Here is a 26,655-nt window from a genome sequence, read left to right as displayed (position 1 = left end):
CTCAATTTTGAAAATGAAATGTATTTTAATAAACACTGCCTTTATAATTATTCAAAGTGTATGTACAAATTTGGGGGGGATACCTTATATATTTATATTTACTGAACTATGATTTTTAAATTATATTTTATAGTCATATTAGGTATTAAATTTTAAAACTATTTAAAAATTGTAAAATATAGTCAAATAATATGCAATAGATTTGAAACCATCAAAAATAACCAAATAGACACCATTTTGCTTCTATACATCTAACATTTCCTGAAATCCTTTGTAATACCAAAGGATTTGGTGAAAAATATAAACCTTATTACTTACATAAAACACTGCCAAGGAGAACAAAGGTTAAACAAATCTGATCAAATAAATATTTAATATTTTTGACAAAAGTTTTAAATTAACATACCTAACTAAGGCTGTACAGATGTATTTTATTCTGTGTCAGCTCAGCTTTCAGTGTGCATACATCTGAAATTGCTTGTTTTCTCACCTATAAAACAAATTATCTTTCAAAAATGAACTTCATTTTACCCATTTAAAATTACATAATGATCATCTAAACAGAGGTTTTTTATAACTGTCTTCTTTCATTTCCCTTTTAATGCCTTCACTTCTGCTGGATTACTACGTTAAATATACAGTTCAAAAGTCCTGTTGAACAAGCATGCTTATTTACTGCTAGATAAGCTATCAAATAATTTCATGTATTAGTATATAATCATAATAAAATGAACTATTCTAAAAAACTGAAGAGAAAAATATTTTTATCTTTTGCTGGATCTTCAAAATCTGTTCTCAAGTGAAAAGAAATAGTAAACAACAACAACAACATAATTACAAAAAAGCCTTAATTCCCAACCCTGAGAAACTGAACAGGTACTTAAATAAAAGTGTTATTCTGTGGCAAGCACTCTTCTAAATGGATTAACCTCTTTGATTCTATAAAAAATTTTATTGAGGCAGATACTTATCTGCATTTTACAGCTGAGCCAACTGAGATGCCTAAAAGTTAAGTAACTCACTCCAGGTATAAAACTAGTAAGTGACACAGCCAGGATTCAAACTCAAATCATCTGGTGCCACAGCCCTTACTATTCCACGTATTGTTTGTGGACTAAAGCGTTCACATCCCTGGTTGCTTCTTAGGAACGAAGAATCACAGGCTTCACTCCAGACCTATTAAGTCAGATCCAAGTGATCTCACACTAAACTTTGAGAAGCACTGCTTGTTCTATACTAACTTGACTATGGTTGCAACAGACTCAGGCTAGGTTTTCTGCCCTTTAGTTCTGAATTCTATAGGTAAGTTTGAGGTTAATTATTCAGAAATCAATAATAAATAATAATGATGTCTACTATGTGCCATCAAGCATTATGGTTAAATGGAGGACCTCCTGCCCCAAATCTGTAAGCTGAAAATTTGGTTCTCTTTTCCTATTAGTCTTTCCTGTTTTCTGTACTAGTAATTCTGATATGGGTTAAAATAATTTATAAGTGATATAGGGTTAAAATATACAAAGATGATATGATCTAATGTGCATGCTTCCCAAAAGAAAAGAGCATTGAGCCCAGCTGGTGTGGTCAGTGGTTTAGTGTCGATCCATGAACCAAGAGGTCACTGGTTTGATTCCCGGTTGGGGTACATGCACTGGTTTTGGGCTAGCTCCTCAGTAGGGGGTATGCAGAAGGCAGCTGATTGATGTTTCTCTCTCATCAATGTTTACATCTCTCTATCCCTCTCCCTTCCTCTCTAAAATCAATAAAAACATATTTTTTAAAAAGAAAGAAAAGAGCATTGAGACTCATGATTGAAGGCTCTGAAGGCATTTCTATTACTCTCTTTTACCTACCCAACTATCCTTAAGTGTGAAAGTTTCCACACTGGCTTTCTCTCATTTTTTTTGAATACACAGAGTTTTCATTCATTGAACAAATTGTGTTTTTTTGTGTGTATACATGCTGTATAAGAATGCTAAATATTGATATTTTATTAAAAATGGTCCTTTGCCCTTTTCCTTTTCTATATTTTAAGTTTTAAGCTTCTCAATGCTGAGTCAAGGATTAGCCTTGAGAATGCTGGTAGTGAAAAGAATCTAGAGCTGAGCTGTGCTGTGTAGTATAGTAGCACTGTGCTCTGAGTATAGTAGCCATTTGTCAAATGTAGCTATTTAAATTTAAATTAATTCAAATTAAATAAAATTTAAATTTAAATACCTTAGTCACTCAACAAGCTACACTTTAAGTGCTCAATATCCTTCTGTGGCTAGTGGCTACCATATTGGACAGTGCAGGTATGGAACATGTCCATCATCACATAAAGTTCTCCTATACAGTGCTGATTCTAGAAAGGGGCCATTATTCTGTCATAAAGCTATTTCTGATAAAGAGGTAAATTGAGACTATTCATATAAGTATATAAATGAAAATAACCAGAGAGATGAGATAACTACCCAAGAGAGGGGAAAAATTAAATGGGAGCTCAGGGAGCTCAATAGTTTGTCAGATTTATTTATGAATGACTCTAATTCATGAAAACTATTTATTGAAAAATATATTACTGAGTCTTTGTACTGATTCACAGGGTCCCTTTCCTTTAATTCTTACTGGAATTTTACTTTGACCTTGATATAATATGCATCTTTTCAGGATTTAGTTGTTGTTATTTCATTTTCCCCCCACATGTGCTCTTTGTCATTAAGGTAACAATTTTAAAACAGTCAATCCTTACTACCCTTATGCTATTGACACACAAAATTAAAACACCAAAATTACTTCAAGATAAATGGTATAATCTAATTAGGAGAAATGAAAATTACCTTAGCTTCTCTAAGTTTCATTTTCTCAGTATCCAACTTTCTCTTAATTTGGTCAATTGCATGCTGTACCTTAGTGATCTGGATTATAAGGCACTTCTGTGTGAGGTATATTAAGATATCTTTATTAAGGACAACATCTATGCATTTTTATTTTTAATTGCCTTGCTAACATAAATTACAATGTGATAACAAATACCGAAAGAGCAAATCATGAAAATACCTATTCCATAAAATAAACTTATTGCTTTGGAGTAAATTACTATTAATCTGTCGATTTCTTCAGTTTTAGGGACTTCTTTTTCTTTTGTTCTACTACCATCATTCATGTGTTATAAAAATAAATAGGTATTTGTAAAGGTTACCATTAAATTAGTACCACAAATGGCAATAACTATTAGTATAAAAGAAATATGCTGGGTTTAAGATATTAGCAAGACTTTAGAGATTGGCATAATGCTTCATTATCTGAGTGAGATTAAAAAGAATTTAAAATATTTAATAATAAAATAGTATATTTTAGGTAAGAAAATATATTTAATACAAGAAAAACTATTAATATAAGAAGACTTTTGGGTTACTTTTGTTCAAAAAGTTTATGAGGTATAATGGTCAACAAAGAAATTATTTAAAATTTTAAGCTGCCTTTGTGAAAAAAAGATCCTATATTTAACTTGATAAAATAGTAAGACAAAAAGTATCAGCTATGTTAAAGAAAAGTGTCAGCTAATATGGACAAAACATTGCTTGAGACTCCTTGGATTTTATATTTTAAATTTATCTAAAACAGTATACTTTTACTCATAGAAAGAAAAAGCACATTGGTGGTTGCCAGGGGTGGGGTATGGGGGAAACAGGTGGTTGCTAAGAGAGTAGATCTTAAAAGCTCTCATTACAAGAAAAAAAAATTATAACTGTGAGGTGGTAGCTGTTAATTAGACTTATTGTGGTAATCATTTCACAGTATATACATATACCAAATCATTGTGTTGAATACCTTAAATCAATGTTATATGTCAATTATATCTCAATAAAACTGGGAAAATATAAATGAGGAAACTTAATATTTCATCATGTCTAACTCTATACTCTTAATCATGATTAACATATTATAAAAACATTTTTGGATAAGTTGGATCAGGCAACAAAAATTAAACAGGTAAATGGCCTCTGGAATTTGTTGTTTAACTATATGGTGGAATTACTCAATTAAGAAATAAACTTCAGGTCTCTAATTTTTCAATATTCAAGACCATGTTAAGAAAAAATAGACAAAATTTAATATAATTTAATAACTTCTTCAGAAATTCAATAATTTTAGATTCCATGAATGTTATTAATCTCTGCACACATAAAAAAAGGCATGTAGTAAATACTGTTTGTCCCTCACTGTATTTCATCATGTGTTCATCTCTTTCCCACAGAATCAGAGAAAGTGACCTATCCTCAGGTACAGAGTTGTTCGTAATTGGTCTAAGTCAACACGTAGCATTTCCTGGTATGTTATTATCAGTCCACGGTAGGCCTGGTTGAACCTCCACCAAGCAAAAGGGAAAGTTTATATATTCCATGTGTCTGGAAGAGGTTCTTTCTTGGTTTGGAGGCATATATCCCTACTTGCCATTGGCAACTCGATTGCTACCAGGAGGGAAAGAAGTTTTATAACAAACCAACAGTAGAAAATAATGAGGAAATACCAGGTGCACTTAGGCCCTTAAAGACATCATTAAGCTGCTTATTTTATCTCCTCAGCACCCGTTACATGAGATCATGAATTTTCTTATTGTTTAAGCCAGGTTAAGTCAAGGTTTGTTTTACCTGTAGCCCAAAGCATCCTAAATATAATAATACTAACAATTATAAAGCAAATATTTTGAACAGAACTTCTCTACTAGAATGTGAGCACACTTAGTAGCACCTTAGACTCTGTGATGTTTGCCATATTCCTTGGTCTCATCTTGACCTGCCTAGCTTCAAGTTGCACGAGCAATTTTTTATAGTAGAGTTCCAAATCTTCTTGAAGTTTTGTTAAAATCTCCTCCAATGATGCTGTAACTTTCTTTGTTTCAAAGTATTTTTTCTTCCAACTATCACAGGCTATAAAAAAAAAAGTAAAGGCTATAGTTTGAGTCTGACTAAAGGATTAAACTTTTAAACTTGGAAAGGACCCTAGAGTTAATTTAAACTCTTCCACTTAAACTCATCCACTTCTCCTCCCTTATATGCTGAGAAAATTAGAGCTAAGAACGAAATGTTCATTAAATAATAAAAGTACTTATCTACAAATATAGTAAAATAGTGATAAATCCAAAAACTACAACCAAGTTTTTCTTTAAGTTTATAATTATTTCTGGAATATCTTTATTAAAAATAATAGGTATAGCAAAATGCACATATTTTTAATTTTGATTACTTTTATTTATAATTATAACTATGAAAAACAGAGGTATAACATACTTTTTCAGATTTTTTCCTTGTTTTTCCAGCCCCCAAAATGAGTGGTATTTTGTGATATCAGCTAATTCTGATTCATCTTTTATCAAAATTATTCCAATTATATTCCCAGAACTGTGTGGGACAGAATTTCTCAAACGTGAGACCCTAAATTAGAAACTAAACACTGCCAGCTAGGGGATCATTTGGCACCAAAGAGATTCTAGGTACAAAGTTAACAGCAGCACAAACTACATGCTAAGATACCAGATTATGTTTGTGTTTATATTTTTAGATTATCAAAGAAATGTAAACCCCATATTAAAAAATTCTATATGGTTTTGATTAGATTAAAATTATACACTATATGGAACTTAATTTAAAATTTTAACTGTTGCCCTATATCCAATCCTCATGCCTTTCTTTCTAACTGGTCTCTCTGCTTCTGTCCTTGTCACTCTATAGGCTAGTCCATATAGCAGTTTTTCTAATTTTTCTAAAATATTTTTAATATCATGTAAATCACTAGCTTAAAATCCTCCAATGGATTCTCACCTTACTTAGAATAAAATCCAAACTCCTTGAATTGACCCATCTGTTCCTTGCTGAACTTTTGATGTTATCTCCCTCTACATTCCTTCTTATTTATCATGCTCCAGTCACTGGCCTTATTTCAGGTCTTAAGACTGAAAGCTCATTCCTATCTCCAGACCTTGACATTTAATGTTCCTTCTGTTCCTACTCTTTTCCCCCTATCTCTTTACATACTTGCCTCCTTAATAATTAAATCTTAATGATATCTCCACAGAAATGCTGCTCTTGGAAACCCTAGCTAAAGCATTTCTCCTGCCTCATCACTCTTTAGCACACTCTTTTCAATTGACTTCTCAGTTCTGTTCAGCAGCTGATATTGTCTTATTTATTGCTTGCCCCCCACTCCTTTAGAAGCAAGCTCCTTAAGGGAAGGGCCATGCATATTTGTCTTATTTACTGCTGTATCCTCAGCATTGAAAACAATGCTAGGAATTGAAGCACATAGTAGGCTCAATAAATATTTGATGGCTGATACATGCCTTAAACTTGAAACATTCCTGTTGAAATACAAAGTGATGAATCATTCTCATTTTATAAACAGGAAGAGTAAGGCACAAAGAGGAGAAATAACTTGCCTATGTAAAAGATTGATCTGGGGGATTTCTAGTCGATTGCTTGAGTCTGTCTAATAAAATTTCTCAGTTAAAGTACAAGGCTGAATCATTGCCATCGCTTCCAGGATAATGTTTTAATATTAGGAGATAGAACCTTCAGAAATATCTCCTGACATTGCCTATAACATTCAGTCAATTCCAGTACTGAAGCAATAATTCTGCTGTAAATTGACAATCCTGAAACCAGTTAATCCCGTACTGTATAACCGTTACCCTCACAATTCTCAAGTACAACCCAAAATGCAAGACTCTAAAACCATTTAACATCTCTCAAACCATTATCCTGGCTCATTTTTCCATTTCCACCGGTCCTAACAACAATATTTCTATTTCTATTGCAAGAAAACTACCTACTTCTCCTAACTGCCCATTCATTCATTCATTCATTCATTCATTCATTCTAGCAAAGCAGACAGACACACATATCAAAAAATTAAGCACCTTGAAGAGACTAAGGAAATCAAGGATTCTAGAATGATATTTAAGCTGAGATTGAATGATTAATAAGAAATAGCCAGGTGAAGTAGGAAGAAGGGGATAGAAGGAGAAGGGAGGAGAAGCAGATGTAGATAGCAGAGGGAAAAACATGCCTGAATGCTTGCATCCAATAGGAGGCACACTTCAGATTCTAGCACATCTTTTTCTGGAAGCATTTCTTATCTCTTCCATCTAATTTAGGTGCTCATCCTCTGTATTCCTTTACCATAGTATTCACTGGGTTGTATCATTACTGCTTAACTTCATTATCATTTCCCCATTGGACTGTAAGCTCTTTGAGGGTAGGGACAAAATTGTGCCTGCCTATTAGTATCTCCTCAGGCCCTATAACAGTAGCTAAATTCAGTAGTCACTTAATACTTATTTAGTAAGTAGATAGAAGAATTAATAAATAAATAAATGTCACCTATGAAAAATATTTGAATTTTAATTAAAAAACAGCCTACATAAAGCATGTTGTATTTACTATATAAAAGAAGTTGAACAATGATTTCATGTTTTCTATATTATTTTATATCAAGTGTCCATTTAAACCATAACAGTAAAAAAGTATTAAAAAGCATAAATTCTATAAAACTTGAGTTTTTTACAGTGATAAAAGATATGTAATAAACTTTACCATGATATTGCTGCAATGTTAGTTCTTCTCTTATTCTTTCCAGATGTCTTCTTTCTTCCTTTACTTGTTTTAATTGTTTGATAATCTTCTGTCCTAAAATATAACCCATACTCATCAATGTCTAAAAGGTAAAAGATGATTCATTTCCTAAAATATAGTGTGTAAAACTTAAAAGTGCTTAAAACAGCAAGAATAAAATTTACCCCAAATTCTGTTTTTCTTCCTGCAATATAGTATTGCCCCTATGGAAAACAACAAGGAGTCCACTCACTTTGTAAGAGTGATACATAAGGGAATTTACATATATGGGAATACAGTATGCCCTATCTGCAATTACATATGTGTAAAACTAGGTAAAGCTCAAGTAGTTATGTGTCTTGGTTTAATTCTTTTGGTAAATTTATCTTGGGCCCGAAGTTGTTATACTTAAATCTTACATGAAAAGTGTAAATTTTAGAGTATGTTTTTAAAAGCAAATATCATATTAGTGATTAAATATATGCACTAATTGACATAACATTTATATACTTTAAAGTAATGTAACTTTTTTGTGGTAAAATATACATAATAAAATTAGCATTTTAACCATTTTTAGTGTACAGTTCAATGACATTAAATACATTTCAGTGTTATGCAGCTATCACCACCATCCCTCTCTGGAACTTTTTTTTAACTTCCTAAACTGAAACTCGTTACTCATTATACAATAATTCCCCATTAACATCATTTAACTTTATCTCATACTTACTCTCAATTTGCAATAAAGAGATTTCAGTTATTCCTGGAAAAACAGCAGACTGACTAGGACGTGGAGGAAAATCAGTAAGATCTGGGAAGATGATGTACTCTTTTCCACCTATCTGAAAGAAAACATGAAAATCAGTAAGATTTGATAGAGTGACATTTATTTTCCTCCCATCTGTAAGCATTTGATAATGTTTAACAGCAGTGCATTTTTTCACTTACATGGTGGTTTTTTTATTTATATGTACTTATACTTATAGGCTTTTTGTTGAACTCCAGTTTCTCCGTTCCACTATTATATGGACATTACACACAGTAGCTGCAAATGTAAAATTTCAAAAAAAAAGAATCCAAATTTTTTCTAAACATGATTTCCTTCCAAGATTTCTGATCTTAGTTACTTCTTTATCATATACATTTTTCTAAGATGGCTATTGATGTTTTTTTCATCTTGAGTCAATTTTGATCATTTATATTTGCTTAGAAAATTGTATATTCTATCTCATTTTCAAATTTTAGCATATATTTTGTTTTCATATATTTTCTCTTCTGTACTTGCATTTATATCACCTTTATCTTTCCTGATTTTTGTGTTTTTGCCCATTTTTTATAAACTACTTCAAGCCTTACCAATGTTGATGTTTCTCCCACTGCCACTTTATAGATCTTGAATTGTTTCAATCCTGCTAGGTTTTTTGTTTTTTTTATTTCTGTACTTATTAGTTTCTACTTTATCTTTATTAAGCCCTTACTACTACTTTGTTTTATTATTCTTTTTCAGGTTTATGTTATTTTCTTTTCTTAACTTATAAAGTCAGATTCTCACAGGATAATGGCAACTGCCTAAATTAGAATCTCTCCACGCATCCTCTCAACTACTCTAAAAAGGAAGCAAATAAAATCAACCATAATTTATGTCTACAGCATAAATAGGGCACAGAATCCTTTAATTTATACATGCTTTCATTTACATGTAAGTGGGGAAAGAAACACCCTAGACTAGCGTAGTGTGTTCAAGAGTGACAACTGAGCAGCCAGATGTGATTATGCATTAGAGAGAACTATGTGAACCCTGAGAAAGAAGATACCTGAGAAAGAAGAAACCCTAGTGGCTAACTGGACTCAAAGTCTAAAAAACGGAGCCTAGAGGCCATTTCTGAACAGGGGACTCTCACACAAACTGCACTTCATGGAGAAGCCTGCACTGTGTTTCTACCTTCTGAGCCAGCCCCTATAAAGGAGTTCCTAGAATCCTATTTCAACCAATAGAATTGAGGCTCTCCTCATCCATTTGGAACTGCTGGGCTATATCCCCATCAATATCACTGATCAATCAGAGCAGACCCATTCTCACAAATCAGGAAAGTGCCTTTTGAACCAAACTGTGAGAATTTGGAGTCCTCATTTGCATAAGAACAGACCAATTAGGGACCAGGGGCAGGGACTTTTGCCTATATAAGCCAGCTCTTGTTGGCTCTGGGAGTGCACTTTGCCAAGACTGAAGATTGTGTTTCTCTGACTGAGCTTAAACACTGGATGTCACCAGAGCACAGCAAAACAGACCAACACAGGGCAGAGCAGACTGGCAGAGCAGCAAGTGCAAAGCAGTTGGAGCAGAGCAGATGGAGCTGAGCAGCAGAGTGCAAAGCAGAGCAGCAAGGAAGAGAGCAGAGCAGAGCTAACCAGCAAGGAGCACAGCAAAGCTGTCCATGTGGAGAGAAGCCTGGCCCCAGGGCTGCTTCATAGCCCTGATACATCACAATTGAGTTGTTTTGCTATGAATAAAGTTTCCTTCTTACCACAGCCCAAATTGGAGATTCCTGTTGGCATTGAACTATTGCCAATGACAATCAGTTAACAAGTATGAACAGATAACACAGTAAACATCAACCATAGTTTTGTTTGGAATAAAAGGCCTCTCCCATGCAGTGCAGAAGTAAGAACAAGATCTGGTAAATCAGAGCACTTTCTATGAGGAATACAGAAAAAAGGGGCTTGTAGAATGTAGGGGCCAGAGGTGGGAATCATGGGAAGACATAGCTTCTGAGAGGAAAATGCTTTGAAAATGAGAGGTATTCCTTTGGGCCTAGGTGGTAAGAGAAAAGTGGCCAAGATAAGAGCTCTGTACAAATTAAATTAGTAGAAACCCCCCCCAAAGAAAACAGACCCCTTCCCCCAACTGCATTTTGCTATATCAACAGAAGAGGGCACTCCTAATCTAAGCAGAAAAGCCACCAAAATACCACTCTGTTCCTCCATAACACCTGTTATTACTGATAAAGAAAAATCCAATACAAGTAAACATGAACACCATCTACAAAACAGTCTAGTATCCACACAGTTAGTTCTTAAAAACCCTCAAAATTGAGAACTAAACCAAAACAAAATAAAACAGGTAGCCATAAAGCAGAGAAAGACACTGAAGAAAACTGAACAAGATACAAATAAATGGAAGCATAACCATGCTCATGGACAGGAAGAATTAACAGTATTAAAATGTCCATAGTACCCAAAGCAATCTATATATTCAATGCAATTTCTATCAAAATACAGTGGCCTTTTTCACAGAACTAGAACTAATCCAAAAATTTTAATGGAATCACAAAGGACCCAAACAGCTACAGCTATCTTGAGGGGGGAAAAACAAAGTCTGAGGTATCATGCTACATGATATCACACTATATACTACAAGCCTATAGAATCAAAACAGCATGGTACTGGCATAAAGACAGACATACAGATCAATGGACATACTTGAATAGTTAAAAGCATGAGATGATGGTGGCTCAGTCTAACATGTTAGCAGTAGAGGTGATGAGAAGTGCTCAGATTTGTATAATTTAGGCTTTGTGGGCCACACTATAAGAAGTCAATCTATTAGAACTGAAGTTTGAGAAAGGAGTGAAGTATGACTCCAAGGTGCTGGCCTCAGATACGAAAAGGATGGATTAGTCATCACCTAATATGGCGAAAGGGATGGGTAGTAGAAGTTTTGAGGATGGGGCAAATATCTATAGGTCAATTTCATACATGTCTATTGGCCATCCAAGAATGGAGATGTAAGTAGGCAATTGAAAATATGAATCTGGAGTTTAGGAAGGAGGACTTGGATGGGGACTTAATTTGGGAATCCTTAACATAAAGTTGGTATTTAAAGCTATTAGATTGGATGAGATTACCAAGGAATGAGTGCAGATAGAGAACAAAGAGCTGACCCCCGAAATTCTCCTATATTAAGAGGTCAAGAAGAAGACGACCCAGCAAAAAAGACTAGGAATGAATAACAAAAAAGATAGGAGGAAAACCAAATTGTGGATGTTAAAAGCCAAATGAAGGAATTATTTCAAGGAAGAGAGTGATCAATAGTATTAACCATTGTGCACAGACAGATCAAGTATGTGTGGGATAGGAATTAAGCAATACATTTAATAATGTAGAGGTCAATTTAAAAACAGCCATTTTGGTAAAGTATGGGAGTAAAAGCTTGGAGTTGTTTTAAAGACAAAATGGGGCTAAGCTATGAAATAGATGTTAGAACAGTGGAAGAGTGAATGAGTGAGTGGAAGATAGTCTGATTGCCTACTAGCAAAAGGTTCCACTGGAGATTCAGTCATGAATTTAAAATGAGATATAGTCCTTATGCTGGTATAGTTTTCTCCAGCCATGCTCTGCTATAGGTATAAGTATAGAATTGGATTCACCAGGGGTTTTGTTTTGCCAAGGAGTACAACGAATAGAGAGAGAAGCAAGGAGTCAAAAGCATGTGCAAGAGAGTGACCAAGACTGCCTTACAGTATTTAAGCCAGCTATGGAGGGCATCACAGGTGAGGAATGAAAACAAACAAACAAAACCACAGGTGACTGGAGGTCCCAGTACAATCAGGGTACTTGGGGGAAGTGAGCTAGAGATACAAGCACTCTAATCAGACAATGGAATACATAGAGTTGAGTTCAACCTGAAGTTAATATCTAATACTTTATGCAATCCATATTTTCGTTTCATCAAAATTTTTCAAAGGCACTGGCCTGTGTGGCTCATTTGGTTGAGCATCATCTGTGCACCCAAAGGTCCCCAGTTTGATTCCCAGTCAGGGCACAGGCCTGGGTTTCTGGCTCGAATCCCAGTAGAGGCTGTGCAGGAGGCAGCCACAGATCGATGTTTCTTTCCTTCATCAATGTTTTCCTCTCTCTCTCCCTATCCTTTCTCTCTCTCTAAAATCAATAAAACCATATTTAAAAAACTTTTCAAAGATAATCAGATTTTTCCTATATTTTAGTATAAAAATATTTTCTTACCTCTGATGAAGAAGGTCGACTTGGATTGAGGGACAAATTCACCAATGTCTGAATGGAGTAAGTATCAGTTGGAATTTGGTGGATTTTTTTATTCTTCTTCATTTAAGTAGTATAAAGGTTGTAACAGATTTTTGACTTGTTTAAGATAGTATTCCACTCATTTATGGTCTCTCATTTATTCAGAAAAGTGAAAAAACACACACAAAAAACTTTAAAATAGAGTCAAAATGACAACTTAGGTATGTATAAAATCTTATTATAATTCAAATAGATATGTTACTAATAAATAGGCTAATAATTACAATGAAATGTATGTACATCCTATACAACTAAGTAAAGTAGTAAAATATACTAGACATGTGACCAGGATACATTTTAAACAATTCATTTTCTCTTGGTGAAAAATTAAAACAAAATATATATAGTATTTTCTATAAAGTAAAAATACATTTTTAAGTGAGAAGACTCAGATACATGTATGGCAACTTCCTCATTAGATAAGAATTAGTGATAATAATCTATAATAATTACAGTACAGTAACTGGTACACAGATTGGGAAGTCAGAATCTTTAGCTCCTATGGATGCATTTAAAAACTTGATATTTTAATTCAGAACAAATTTTTAATTAAGCAAACTCAAGACAGATCAATCAAGACCTGCTTTACTATTGTCCTAAGATAAACTGCCCCACTATACTATGGAAAAGCAAAGAAGTCATGTTTTGAACTATAACTCTTTTTACCATTTCTGATTCTATCAATACTGAAGACCAAATCCTGGCTGGCCAGAGACAAATAAAATGGCCTGGCATGAAAAGATGAGCCCTTAGGAATTAAAACTGGGAGAACTCAAGAGTCAAGTATGTAGTTAGTAGATATTAAAGCAAAAACAAATAAAGAAAGAGAAGTCATGAAGTAGTATCATAGCCACGGGGTATGCCCATGTTATGAGAAAGCTACAATTATTTGTAAACAAAGGTAGAAAAAGAGATAAAGAATAGGCAGAATGACTAACTGGTGAGAAGGTAACTGGGGAGATACATAGGTAATTCATGTTTATAGTTAAGCACTAGAAAGAAGAGTCAAAATTTTTCCTATTGAGATCTCTAGCCTTGCATCTATTCCCAGTGTGGTTATCAGTGAAGCAGTTCTTGTTTTGTGGATTTCCACTACTGCTCTATGTTGATCTTTACAATAATCTCTTCCCTGCTTGAGGTAACTTAAGTCTTTACTATCAAAACCAACAGAGGCTTCATTAGCCTCTTTAGGCATGCTTAGAATTTGTAGGTGATCCTAATCAAATCACATTTCACTGACTAACTCCTAACACATAACCTTTGGTATTTTCAAACTCCTTACCTATTATAAATTAGGTAATTAACAAAACAATGGCAATTCAAACAAAAAAAGATTGATAGCCTGATAGCCAAATATAAAGGGACTATATAGAGTTCTAGTCTAATCTCTCACTTACTGTATAATTTTGCTTTATAACTACTCCCCTGCCAGGAATGAAATGTTGGCTTTATCTTTCATACTAGATCCCATGAACTGATATTGGCATATTGACTGCATAAAAGTGAGTTACTGAAAAGGGCCCCAAGGCCACATCAGGCCTCATTAGGAGTTACTAAAATAGATTATCATCCCCAACTTTGGGTTTGGGAGGAGTAACAGTTGGTAGATACATCACTTATCTGCCTTCTCTGATCTACTCTCTACTTTAAAGATAATTAGGTATCATGCTTTCTCTGCACTTTTCCAATATGATTTTGGGAGGCAGTAGCAGAGCTGAAAATCAAGCTTAAGAATTTCTTTGTTCTTTATTTTTTTACTTTTTTAACTGAATTTATTTGGGTCACATTGGTTAATAAAATTATATATGTTTCAGGTGTACAATTCTATAATACACCATCTGTATATTGTATTGTGTGTTCACCACCCCAAGTTGTCTCCTTCCATCACCATTTTTCCCCCTATACGTTCTTGTACAGCCTCCCCCCCCCCCCCCCCAATTTCCCTCTGGTAATCACCATACCATTATCTGTGTCTATGAGTTTTGTTTTGCTTTGTTGTTTTTTTGCTTAATTCCTTCACTTTTTTCACCAAGCCCCCAAACCCCCCTCCCATCTGACAACTGTCAGTCTGTTTTTCATGAATTTGTTTCTATTTTGTTTGTTCATTAGATTCCACATATGTGTGAAATCATATACTTGTCTTTCTCTGACTGGCTTATTGCTCTTAGCATAATGCTCTCCAGTTCCATCCACGCTGTCACAAAGGGTAAGATTCCCTTCGTTTTTTAGTCAAGTAGTATTCCATTGTATAAATGTACCACAGCTTTTTTATCCATTCATCTACTGATAGACACTTGGGCTGCTTCCAAATTTTTGCTATTGTAAAAAACACTTCAATGAACACAGGGGTGCATATATTCTTTCCAATTAGTGTTTCGGGTTTCTTCAGATATATTCCCAGAAGTGAAATTGCTGGATCATAAGGCAGTTCCATTTTTAATTTGTTGAGGTAACTCTATACTGCTTTCCACAGTGGCTGCACAAATCTGCATTACCACCGACAGTGTGTGGGGGTTCCCTTTTCTCCACATCCTGCCAACACTTGTTTTCTGATTATTTATTTTTTAAATATAACTTTATTGATTTCAGAGAGAGGAAGGGAGAGGGGAGAGAGAGATAGAAATATCAATGATGAGAGAGTCACTGATCGGCTGCCTCCTGCACACCCCCGACTAGGGATCGAGCCTGCAACCCAGGCATGTGAGCTGAATCCTAGGTTGATGCTCAATTGCTGAGTCATGCCCGGCCGGGCTGTTTGCTAATTTGATAGCCTTTCTGACAGGTGTGAGGTGATATCTCATTGTGGTTTTAATTTGCATTTCTCTGGTGATTAATGACATTGAGTATCTTTTCATGTCTATCCACCATCTGTATGTTCTCTTTGGAAAAGTGTCTATTTAGGTCCTTTGCCCATTTTTTAATTGGATTGCTTGGTTTTTCAGTGGTGAGTTTTATAATTTCTTTATAAGTTTTGGCTATTAACCCCTTATCACATGTATCATTGTCAAATATGTCCTCCCATTCAGTAAGTTGTCTTTTTGTTTTGTTGATGGTTTCCTTTGCTGTGCAAAACCTTTTTAGTTTTATGTAGTCCCTTTTGTTACTTTTTTCTTTTGTTCCCCTTGCCTGAGGAGATATATCAGAAAAAATATTGCCACAAGCAATATCCCTTATTTTACTGCCTATGTTTTCTTCTAGGATTTTTATGGTTTCAACTCAAGTCTTTTTTAAAAAAATATATCGTTATTGATTTCAGAGAGAGGAAAAGAGAGGGAGAGAGAAACATCAATGATGAGAGAGTCATTGATCGGCTGCCTCCTACACGCCCCCGACTAGGGATCAGCCCGAAACCCAGGCATGTGCCCTGACCAGGAATCAAACCACGATTGCCTGGATCCTAGGTTGATGCTCAACTGCTGAGCCATGCTCGGCCGGGCAACATTTAAGTCTTTAATCTATTTTTTTATTCTTGTATATGGTGTAAGAAGGTGGTCTAGTTTCATCTTTTTGCACGTATCTGTCAATTTTTCCAACACCATTTTTGTATAGAATATGTTTACCCCATTATATGTTTTTGTCAAATATTGACTGTAGAAGTGTGGGTTTATTTCTGGGCTCTCTAATTCTGTTCCACTGATCTATATGTCTGTTTTCCTGCCAGTACTATGCTGTTTTTATTACTATGGCCTTATAGTATAGTTTGATATCAGGTAATGTGATTCCTCTACTTTGTCCTTTTTTCATTGCCATGGTTATTTGGGGTCTTTTGTGGTTCCATATAAATTTTATGAACATTTGTTCTAGTTCTGGGAAGTATGCTATTGATATCTTGATAGGAATTGTGTTTAATCTATAGATTGCTTTAGGTAGTATGGACATTTAAGATGTTAATTCTTCCTGTCCATGAACATGGTATATATTTCCACTTATTTGTATCTTCTTCCTTTCTTTTCTTCAGTGTCTTGTCATTTTCTGAGTACAGGTCTTTCACACACTTGGTTAAATTTATTCCTAGGTATTTTTTTTAATGCAGTTGTAAATGGGATTATTTTCTTAAGTTTCATTATTGGTGTATGAAAATGAAACTGATTTCTGGATGTTTATTTTGTATTTTATATTTACTGAATTCATTTTTCAGTTCTAGTAGTTTTTTGGAATCTTTAGGGAAGCTTAAGAATTTCTGATACTCTGTTCATTGCTTAGAAATAAGGATTCTGGTGATTTTTATTTCCTGTCTGATTGGATTAGAGAGTATAGGGAGAGATACTCAATGGACTTCAGAACATCCTAAATAAATACTAAAATTAGAAACCTGAAATGGGCTACATTTAAACATACCAATATAGTAGAATCTCACACAAAGTAATTAAACGATTGAGAGGTAGAGAAGCAGGTTTCTTGTTCTTTATAATCTGTAAGACCATTCATGTTACAGTCTTTGAGTAAAGATATTTATTTTTAATCTTCCAAATCTGTAAAGTATGAATGAAGTTAGTCAACAAGCCACCAAAAGTGAAATAATTTAAAATGCTCCTGGGGAAGAGGGAGAAGTGACATTTATTGAGACACTTGTGATCTTCTTAACGTATATAATTTCATTTCATTCCACAAACAACTCTGGGAAGTTTTATTACTTCATTTTGAAATGAGGAAACAGAATCTCAGCATTTAAGTGGCTTTGGGGGGTAGGGGTCCAAGGGTAGATAGAGCCTAAACCCAAAGCCTGGTTTATATATATAATCCCTGTCATTGCATCCATTGTATGAATTAAGTACAATGCTGAAGTACACTGCACATTTTGTAAAATTATTTAAGCTGTTCAGTAAATAAGTTAGGTTTTGTTGACATAGAGAAAATTATAACGGCATTTTTCACTACACAAAACAAATGGAAATGCATTAATAATGGAATTATTCATATTCACAGAAATCATTAGTATATTTGTTGATGGGCTATCCCAACAGAATAGGAAACATTTGTCCTAAATGTTGTGATGTAACACATACTTTCCCATGGTTGAAACAGCCTGTTTGGCTTGACTAGATCCTACTATCTCCTCAGAAAACCCCTTTGAAGATCAACATCAAGCAGCAGGTAATAAGTTATAATTTAAATACAAAAGAGCAAGCTTTCCAGAAACATACACACACCCAAAATTTGTTTTTTTTTAATAAAATAAGCGTTAACCCCCCAAATGAAATAGATAACAAGAGGACATGGGTGAAATCTTGAACCAGCACCTTGACTTTTTCACAGCCTCTTCCAGAAAACCAGAGGGTGAGAGGCAACGGAAGCCAAGCCTTGAGAAGATCCCGTTTTCTCTGGGAAACCAGCGCCCCAGCTCCCAGTCACCCGAGTGCTCCCTTCGGCCGGTTACAGCGCCCTCCGCGCCCTGTTTGGGCCTTAGGGCTCTGACGGTGGGGAAGGGGGCTGCGGTGGGTCGCCCACAGGACACGTCTCTACGGGGATGGGCCGCCAGTGAGAAACCCGGCACTTCTCCCCCCTCTGCCGCCAACTCCGTGAGGAAAACTGGAACCTTCCACTAGGTCTTTTATAAACTCCCTCAAGCGTTCGAGTATCGCTCACCGGTCTTCTCCGGAGTCCCCGTCAGGTCTCCGAGGCCAACGCCAAGCTCTTCCCTAACCTCTCCCAAATCGGGCCCCCGGGAGAGGGAGGGAAGAGATGCTGGGCGTCCAATCCGCGCCCAGGACCCGCCGCAGCCGCGCCCACCGCCCGCCCCGCCCCGCCCCGCCCCTTCTCGCTTCCGCCCCCGCCTGAGGAGCTGAAACAGCCGGCTGAGGAGGGCGCGCATGCGCGCCGAGGGTGGAGCGGCTGAGCAAAGACCGGAAACTTAGAGACAAAGTTCTGAGCACCGCCCCTCGCTTCGCTGCCCAGCCGTCTGGCCCCGCGGAGTCGCGACCGGCCGACCCACTCCCGACAAACCTGCCCGGCTCCCGCGTGGAAAATGTCTGGTTCCTCCAGCGTCACCGCGATGAAGAAAGTGGTTCAACAGCTTCGGCTGGAGGCCGGGCTCAACCGCGTGAAGGTGAGCGGGGGCGGGCGGCCGAGGGGGAGGGGAAGGCGGCGGGTACGGGCCGCGGAGCTGGCGGGGCGGGCGGACTCGCGTCCCCTGGGGAGGATGCGCGCTCGGCGTCGGCGGCCGCCCGGGAGCGGCCAACTTTAAAGAGTCTTAGCGGGGAAGGTCGGCGCTGTGGTGTAGGGGCAGGTTAGTGCGCCCTTCCGCTCCAGAATTTTCCAAAGCGGACGGGCCGCTGGGCTCGGCTGCGGCTTTCCGCATTCCGACCCTCCTCCCTCGCTCCCTCGCTCCCTCCCTCGGTGACTCCGCGGCGACTCCGCGGCTGGCCCGGCCCACAGCTGGCCCTCCGCGCGCCGTCCGCACCCTTCCCGTCCACCTCTACCCGCCTCCACCGGCTCTCGCCACCCGACACGGTTTTATCCAGCTGCTGATTGAGAACAGACGTGTTTTTTCACTTCGTGTCAGACCTTTCAAGACCCACTCCCTTTAACGGAAATTCTTACCTCCAGCGCCTCTCATCCACCGAACTTGAGAACGAGTTTTTGCATAACTTGAACTATAGGTTAAAGAAGCATGTTTGTTTTTGAAACGTTCCCGGTGTGTAAGGTTACCAGCGGTGCCCTGTGTAACCTGCCTCGTACAAAGCGTGCATTTCCTACCTGTTTGGCACAGTGTGCTGTGATCTGACCTTGGGTATATCTACAGGTCCGCATACCCCAAAGAGGCGGTTAGGGTGAACCAGTCTTATTTTGGCGTCTGGTTAGCATTGACCTTGTCTTCGGTTATTTAGTTTGGGGAAAAAGCCTTTGCTATTGTGTTAATGTGACAACCTGACATTTAAATGCTATTCCAGGTTTCTCCTGGTTTTTAAAATCCCAAGTGGGTTGGCTTCTTCCTGGTACAGGTCAGCTTATATGTGCAACACTTCTTGTAATTAAAAGAAGAAACGAGAGTAGAGTATAAGTCACTCACTCTGTTCAAAGAAGCAGCCATTTTCCAGGATGATTTGCTTCTGTACTCATCAGGCTAGCCTTCTTCCAGAAATGTTTTGTGGAGTAAGATGGTCTCCCATTTACCTACTTCCTTAAGTAGAAATGTCAGAAACCTAACTTAGTTGTGTTCTCCTCAGGAGGGAAGGGAAATTCCCTTGAGTCTTGGTGTGGGATTCCCCTCCCTATCCTGTGAATGCTGTTTGGAATTCATTTCTCTCATCTCCAGATTCTTAACCTTGTCCACTGGTATTTATCGTTAGTCAGTGTGCCTTTATAGATTGGGGTGGCCCAGGAAAGAAAAAAAATGGTGGTTGAAACTCTTAAGTGTTAAGTAGGAGTACTTAAGTCCTAGTCTCCAAAGAAAATGAGATGAAGTCCTCAGACTAAAGTACTCCGAGGACTTGATTATGAAAACCTTAGCCCCTTCAATAACTCTCCAGCATGATGCCTGCATCCTATACTTAATTCAGCTCTTTAGGAGGCTTCTGATGGGGTCATTAAAGCCACCTTAAGTGACTTAGTTTTAGAGTTCTCAGTTTGTCTGGGACTTTAAATTTTAGATGAGTCGCAAAATGTGGTCAATTCTATTTCATTTTGTGCATCTTTTTGTCCATGATTCTGTGCTAGATGTGTTTTTTTTCCAGTGATATTTTTAAGCTACCACAAGTTTACAGTTAAACCTTTGTTTAAATACAGTTGATAGAAATTGTCGCAAATGCTTTACAAATTCTCCCATGTGTAGGGTGATTGCCAACCCAGGACAATTTTGAGAGTAAAAGAGAGCACTAATCGTTATGCCAGGATTATAGGGTTTCAGCCTCCTGGATGGTGATTATTACAGTGCCATAGGGGCTAACAGCTTGTAAGTTTTAGAACTTTTGTCCTTTTTCCCCACTCCTGGGAATTCTCATCAGTTTCACACTAATGGTTACTTGGCTGGATTTCAGGGCATTGAGATCTCAGTTTAAATGTCACCTCCTCAGAGACACCTTACTGTAGGTCAGTATCTAACAAACCACTTTTTTTTCTTTAGAGCACCTTGTCTTTTTTTTCTCTGAACTGTCAGCTCCATAACAGCAGGGACCTGGTTGCTTTTATGGATTCTCAGTGCATAGAAGTATATTTGGCACATAGTGGTGCTTGAGAAGTTTGTGAAAGGGAGTTAAGTTGGAGCTTACTACACTTTAGGCAGAAAATTAGCAGATACTTAACTGTATTTTTACTGCTGTTTTATGTGAGTGAAATCAAGTTATATAAGATTGTGAAAAATAATACATTAGCTGTATGCCTACCTTCTTTTTTGGAAGAAGCATAGTGGCCATTTATCATACATAGTACTTGGTACCAGGTATTTTAAAACTACTACACAGTTGCTAACCCTATGGAACTCATTAACCTGGACCATTGTGTAAGCCAAACAAACAAATAGATTGAGAGCAGAGTTTAGATTTATCTCCAGATGGATTCTTTTATCAGGTTAATGTCGGGGGTACAGCAATCTGCACACTTTTTTGGTATAGGGTACCTCCTTTTCAAAGGCCAAATACCCTAGCTGGACTGTACAGCTGCTCTCACCCTCCTTGAGGATAGTTAAAACTGAGAATAAATGATTATTTTTCCCATCTTCCTAAACCTCAGTTCAAGACTTAGGTTATTTTATTCATTTGGGGCGTCTTCTGGTCATTCATGTTCTACACCTGAACCATTCAGTTCATTGTTTTTGTATCCTGCATCACCTTACCAGAATATATCATATACAAATAGTAGATGTATAAATGATACAGGATATAAACAAAGTAAACTGTAAAGCCATAGAAGTTCCTTAAATCCTGTTTGGGTGGCATTGCATACACATATGAAAATTATTAAATCACATTTAAGGCAAATATACACTTTCTTAAAGGCAGGCTGCCCAGTGAAGTTAAAATTAACTGAAGTTTGCTATCAGCTTTCCAGTCACCTGTCACTGAGCAGAAAACTCACTGTCCAGTTTTGTAACATTAAACAGCTGATGATACATAATACCAAAACAATGGACTGAATGGTTTAGATTTAGAACATTATGTTCATTCACAGTAGTAGCATTTTTCCAATATTACTGCTTTCAACATTAAGTAATAGTTTGCTAGAATTTTAATGCTTTTTGCTTAACCTCTAATACCATGTGTACTGCTTCGGGTACTGCTTTTTCATAGAAAGCAAGATGTTGCTTACCTTCAAGGTTGTACTTGAACAACCTGCTTAATAATAAACTAGCGAGGTGTGCTGTACTTTGCAGATAAACGAAATTGTACTGTTTGTGCTGAATCATTTGATGCTTCTAATAAGCAAAACATAGTCTTATTTACATGCAGTGCTTTAAGTGTTCAGTATGACTGTTGTTCTTCAATTAGTATGTATCTTTTGAGCTAAGAGAAGTGTTTATTGCAGGTATTTTGAAAGATTTGAGAAAATTTTTCCTTAAAACATTCTTATCACCTCCCATCCCCTCTCCCTTTGTGTATAGGTTTCCCAGGCAGCTGCAGATTTGAAACAATTCTGTCTGCAGAATGCTCAACATGACCCCCTGCTGACTGGAGTATCTTCAAGTACCAATCCCTTCAGACCCCAGAAAGTCTGTTCCTTTTTGTAGTGAAATGAATCTTTGAAGGTAAGTTACCTTAGAGTAAACCAACAAAACTGTACTTAGCAAGAATAACCAGTTAAGTCTTCTTTGCCACTATACACTTATGTTTGGCACTGCAAATTTCCATTCTTGTTTTGTGAGGAAAATAAGGATTGATGAAATTTACTGATTTAGTAGTCATGAAGACTAATTGTTTCTATTTTACCATAAAGAGGGTTAAATAGATGATTTAATAACCATACAAGAGGATATAGGAGAGTTACTAGAAAATTCCACTCCTGTAATAATCCATGCTACTTTTTATATCATTGGCCTAATGGTATATTTTGAGGCCCCTAAATACTAGTTTAATTTTTGTGTACATAGCAAATACTTAGTTTTCAAAGAATCTGCAATGTTTATAGGATGACTTTTAAAGTACTGCTAGTTGATTTGGATTGATTCTGATGCTTTTGCTCTAATAGAGTTCAGGTATATTCTATTCATAGCAAAGAATTGCGAGTTGTGAATACAAGAGAAAAATGAGACAGTTGAATAAGCTGACTTCTAAATTTTAATCGGTGCCTTCCAAATCAAATGTCAGTGTATGTGAAAACATGTTAGTCCAAAAGAGATGTGACCAAAATATGCTATGGATAATTTAAAATGTAACCCAAAGGTGCTACCTTTTATAAAGCCATGGTACTTTAGTCACTAATAGGGACCTATGAGAAGCAACCTTAAATTGATAGTGCTTAAAAAACATACACACACCAAAAAAAACCCAGAACAGACTTTGTATGGCATACACCTTTTACAAACATTCTAACTCCTCAAAGTCCAGGAAACTGTTTCCCAAAATACCATGTTGCATAGTTGTACCCTCCCTAATTAAGTTCTGTAGACTTGGGAGTATCCAGGAAGTCTGTATAAGTACATGTTTCTAGTAAATACAATGATTGGTTAAGTTGGTTAAGATTTTTGAAAAAACGCAAGCAAGGAAAAAGCACCTTTGAATGACAGGTTTCCCATACGGAAGTAATTCTTTATAACAGCCTAGATCCTATTTAAGTTTTAATAGTTCCTTGCTTCTGGCAGTATTAATTGTTCATGGCAGTTTTCGGAAATTACATATTTTATGGTTTATTAAAGATCCTTTTAAAACTTGTTCCAGTTGTATTCACTTTACAAAATGGCTGATTTTCATTTGATATAAAATACTGTTAAGAAGTCTGGCTCTTAACTGGCTGTTAACAGTCACATTTCACAGGAGTTTACAGGTAAGTGTTTAAATATTGCTGAGATAATAACCCAGGTTTCAAAGTAAAATAATGGTTATTAATCCTGGCAGTACAATAAAACAGCTTTGCTGACATTAAGATTTAGAACATTTAAATATTATTATGTAAAAGCATTTCTTCTCACATTTGATATATCTACAAATCAGCTTGTTAAAATACAAATTCTAATGTAGTGGGTCCAGAGTGAGGCCCTACAATCTGCATTTCTTACAAGCTCCCAGGTTATACTAATGCTGGTGGTCCTAGGCCCACAGTGAGTGACATGAGTACAAAGAATCTACAGTTGAATGTTTATTATACCCATAGCTTTTTAAAATATATGGTTTTTATAATTAAAATAAAAAACAGCATAGGTAATTTATCAACAGCTAGTACAAGGAAAATACAAATTACTATGATTGGTATATCTAGAAATAACCATTGTTAGATACTTCTTTTTACAAGAAAAAAATTATTGTTTAAAAATGAGGATCAGCCCTGGCTGGGTAGTTCAGTTGGTTAGAGCATTGTCCCAATACAACAAAGGTAATAGGTTCAATTCCCAGTCAGGGCACATACAAGAATCAACCAATGAATGTATAAATAAGTAGAATAACAAATTGATGTTTCTCTCCTCCCCCTCTAAAATCAATCAATAAATGAGGTTCATAGTATTAGTTTTTTATCTGCTTTTTAAAAACACGAGTTTTCTTAATTCATTAAATATTTGTAAATAAGATGTTCAATAGTTGTACTGTAACTTAATTATATTTCACTGAATATTGAAGTTTCCAAATTTGAAGCTACACTGAAGGGAATATTTTGGTACCTATATATTTATATATACTTTATCTCTCTAATTTCTTTAAGGTACATTTCTAGAAGTAAAATTACTCAATAAGGAATGACATTTAGATTTTATTAACACTACTAGTCTTTTTGTTAAACTTTGCTGTTCCATCTGGAGCTTGATGCTGAGCCCTCGCCAGCCTATTTGCTTCTATTTTCTGCCTGTCTTATTTTTTGTGATTTGCACTGATTCAGATGTTAAGTGGAGCTGAACATTTTGTTTTTGCACTATTGATTCCGTTTATGCCTCTTGAACACTTTTGTTATGGAATATCTCAGATTTTCAAATAAGTATACAGATGAACCTTGTGTCTGTCATCCTAAAGTAAATAATTTACCTTGTTAATTTTCAAAAGATATACTTTTCCTACCTTTCCACATAGATAACATCTTGAAGTTGTTATGCCCATGTTTTTACTTTTAACTATATATATTTCTTGGTTTATCTCCATATAGATTGTTTAGTCATTTAATTGACTGTGTATGAACAGTCGTGTATGAACCTTACATCCATTCCCGTTGAGTTGCTTTTAGGCTATTTCCAGTTCTTTGCTGTTAAAATACTGCAATAGGCAGTATACATGTACACGTTTCTGTGTATAGGTTTATTTAGGTAAATAGAGAGGTGTGATTACATCTTCTACCTTAGTAGATATTACCAAACTGCTCCCCCCAATACTATTGCTCATTTTAAATTAAGATAGAGTGTATTTTGGCAGTGATCTTGGCAACTTAATCTTTAAATCTTTATTTATAAACCATAAATAATATATACTTGAGTGGTTTTGAAAATTAAGAGAAAGTTATGTTTTACACCATAGTCATTTCCCATCCTATTTTTCATTTTTTCCCCCAGAAACCCTGTGATGTGTCTTTTTTTTTTTTAAACTAGGTGTAGTTTAATTTAAAGTACTTTATAAACTGACATTTAGATGAATGCAGTAAAATATAAAATGTACTGCTATTCAGAAAAAACTGTTGTTCTTTAACATTTTACCCTAATTCACTTTTTTTTCCCATTTCAGGTGTTCTAAACCACTTTTCTTGAACTGGTGAATATTCAAAGAGAGCTGAAATTGAAGCCTGTACAAAAAGCTTACCCTATAACATGTGCCACACTATACAGACTTCTGCTTTTGTCAGTCCTTAACATCTACCTCTCTGAATTTTCATGAATTTCTATTTCACAAGGATGATTATTTTATATACACTGGCAGCAGCAAATGAATAAAGTACTTAGTATAAAAAGGTTTTTTGTTTAATTATTGGTAATGCACTGTATATTAATTTATTTTGAACACTTAAGATAAATGGCAATTTTCCCATTGTCATTATGGGTTAAGTTTTAGAGTTTGTTGCACCAACTTCTCTCACATAACTTTATGCCATACATTTGCAAGACTGCTAGAAAAGTAAAGTGGCAAACTTTTATGGGTCAGAAGGACCCCTAAACTGCTAATACTACAGTTTCTATTCATGAGTTTATTTAGAGTTAACTTTTTAAAAATATATATATATTTTTTATTGATTTCAGAGAGAAGGAGAGGGAGAGAAAGAACATCAATGATGAGTCATTGATCGCCTGCCTCCTGCACACCCCCTGATGGGGATCAAGCCTGTAACCCAGGCATATGCCCTGACAGGGAATCAATCCCTGATCTCCTGGATCGTAAGTCAAAGCTCAACTGCTGAGCCACGCCAGCTGGGCTCACTTTGTTTTTATAATAAATATTTCTAATGAACTCCTTTGTTAGGGGTATTACCATTACACCTAAGTTACTTACTTATCTCCTATTAAAGATAGTAGAGAAAAAACTGGATGGAAGAATTCCATTTGAAGACATAAAAACTTCAGAGCTTGAGACAACTCATGAGCGAAGTACTACAGGGTAATGATGTATAATGTAGCAAGAAAAAAAGGAACCAAAGGTTGGCTTCAGTAATTTGCAACTTTGCTTTAAGTCCTTGGTAAGTCCACTTTGCTTAAACGTTTTTTTTCTCTTGAAAGGTTTAAGGGAATGTTAAGACATCCCAAACACCCTGGCCTCCATTCATTCAGAAAACTAAGTTAAAAACTATGTGCCAGATTCAAGATAAGTCTGATGGAAAACCAGTGAGTTGTTTACATAGTAATCTACCAAGCACTGTATTTTTCTCTAGCCCAAGTGTTCCAAGAAAGTGCATATGGGAAAGTTAGATTGAG

General features: G+C 36.1%; 1 protein-coding gene and 1 non-coding gene across 2 annotated transcripts; one reads left to right on the top strand and one right to left on the bottom strand.

Moving 5' to 3' along the window:
* Window positions 1–465: 465 nt before the first annotated feature.
* Window positions 466–18,758, bottom strand: LOC107543172 (uncharacterized). The gene is made up of 5 exons (XR_015715044.1): window positions 18,633–18,758; window positions 8,320–8,431; window positions 7,572–7,664; window positions 4,732–4,910; window positions 466–490 (listed from the first exon to the last, which is right to left on the bottom strand). It is a non-coding gene; the product is annotated as an uncharacterized LOC107543172 (transcript).
* GNG5 (G protein subunit gamma 5) lies at window positions 18,560–25,700 on the top strand. Its single transcript, XM_016220652.2, has 3 exons — window positions 18,560–18,735; window positions 22,225–22,368; window positions 25,478–25,700. Exons 1-2 carry the CDS (start codon window positions 18,655–18,657, stop codon window positions 22,348–22,350), a joined length of 207 nt encoding a protein of 68 aa, XP_016076138.1. The 5' UTR covers window positions 18,560–18,654; the 3' UTR covers window positions 22,351–22,368; window positions 25,478–25,700.
* Window positions 25,701–26,655: the final 955 nt, after the last annotated feature.

The sequence above is a fragment of the Miniopterus natalensis genome, chromosome 9, assembly GCF_054644295.1.
Source record: "Miniopterus natalensis isolate mMinNat1 chromosome 9, mMinNat1.hap1, whole genome shotgun sequence".
NCBI classification, from domain to species: Eukaryota; Metazoa; Chordata; class Mammalia; order Chiroptera; family Miniopteridae; genus Miniopterus; species Miniopterus natalensis.
The sequence above is the reverse complement of the archived record's forward strand: the minus strand, read 5'-3'. Positions and strand labels throughout refer to the sequence as shown.

What these genes read in the sequence shown, in the direction of transcription:
- GNG5 (XM_016220652.2), top strand. Translation starts at nt 18,655, where the DNA reads ATGTCTGGTTCCTCCAGCGTCACCGCGATGAAGAAAGTGGTTCAACAG. An exon ending in CCGGGCTCAACCGCGTGAAG is followed by an intron (nt 18,736 to 22,224) that starts GTGAGCGGGGGC and finishes CTTTGTGTATAG; the next exon opens with GTTTCCCAGGCAGCTGCAGA.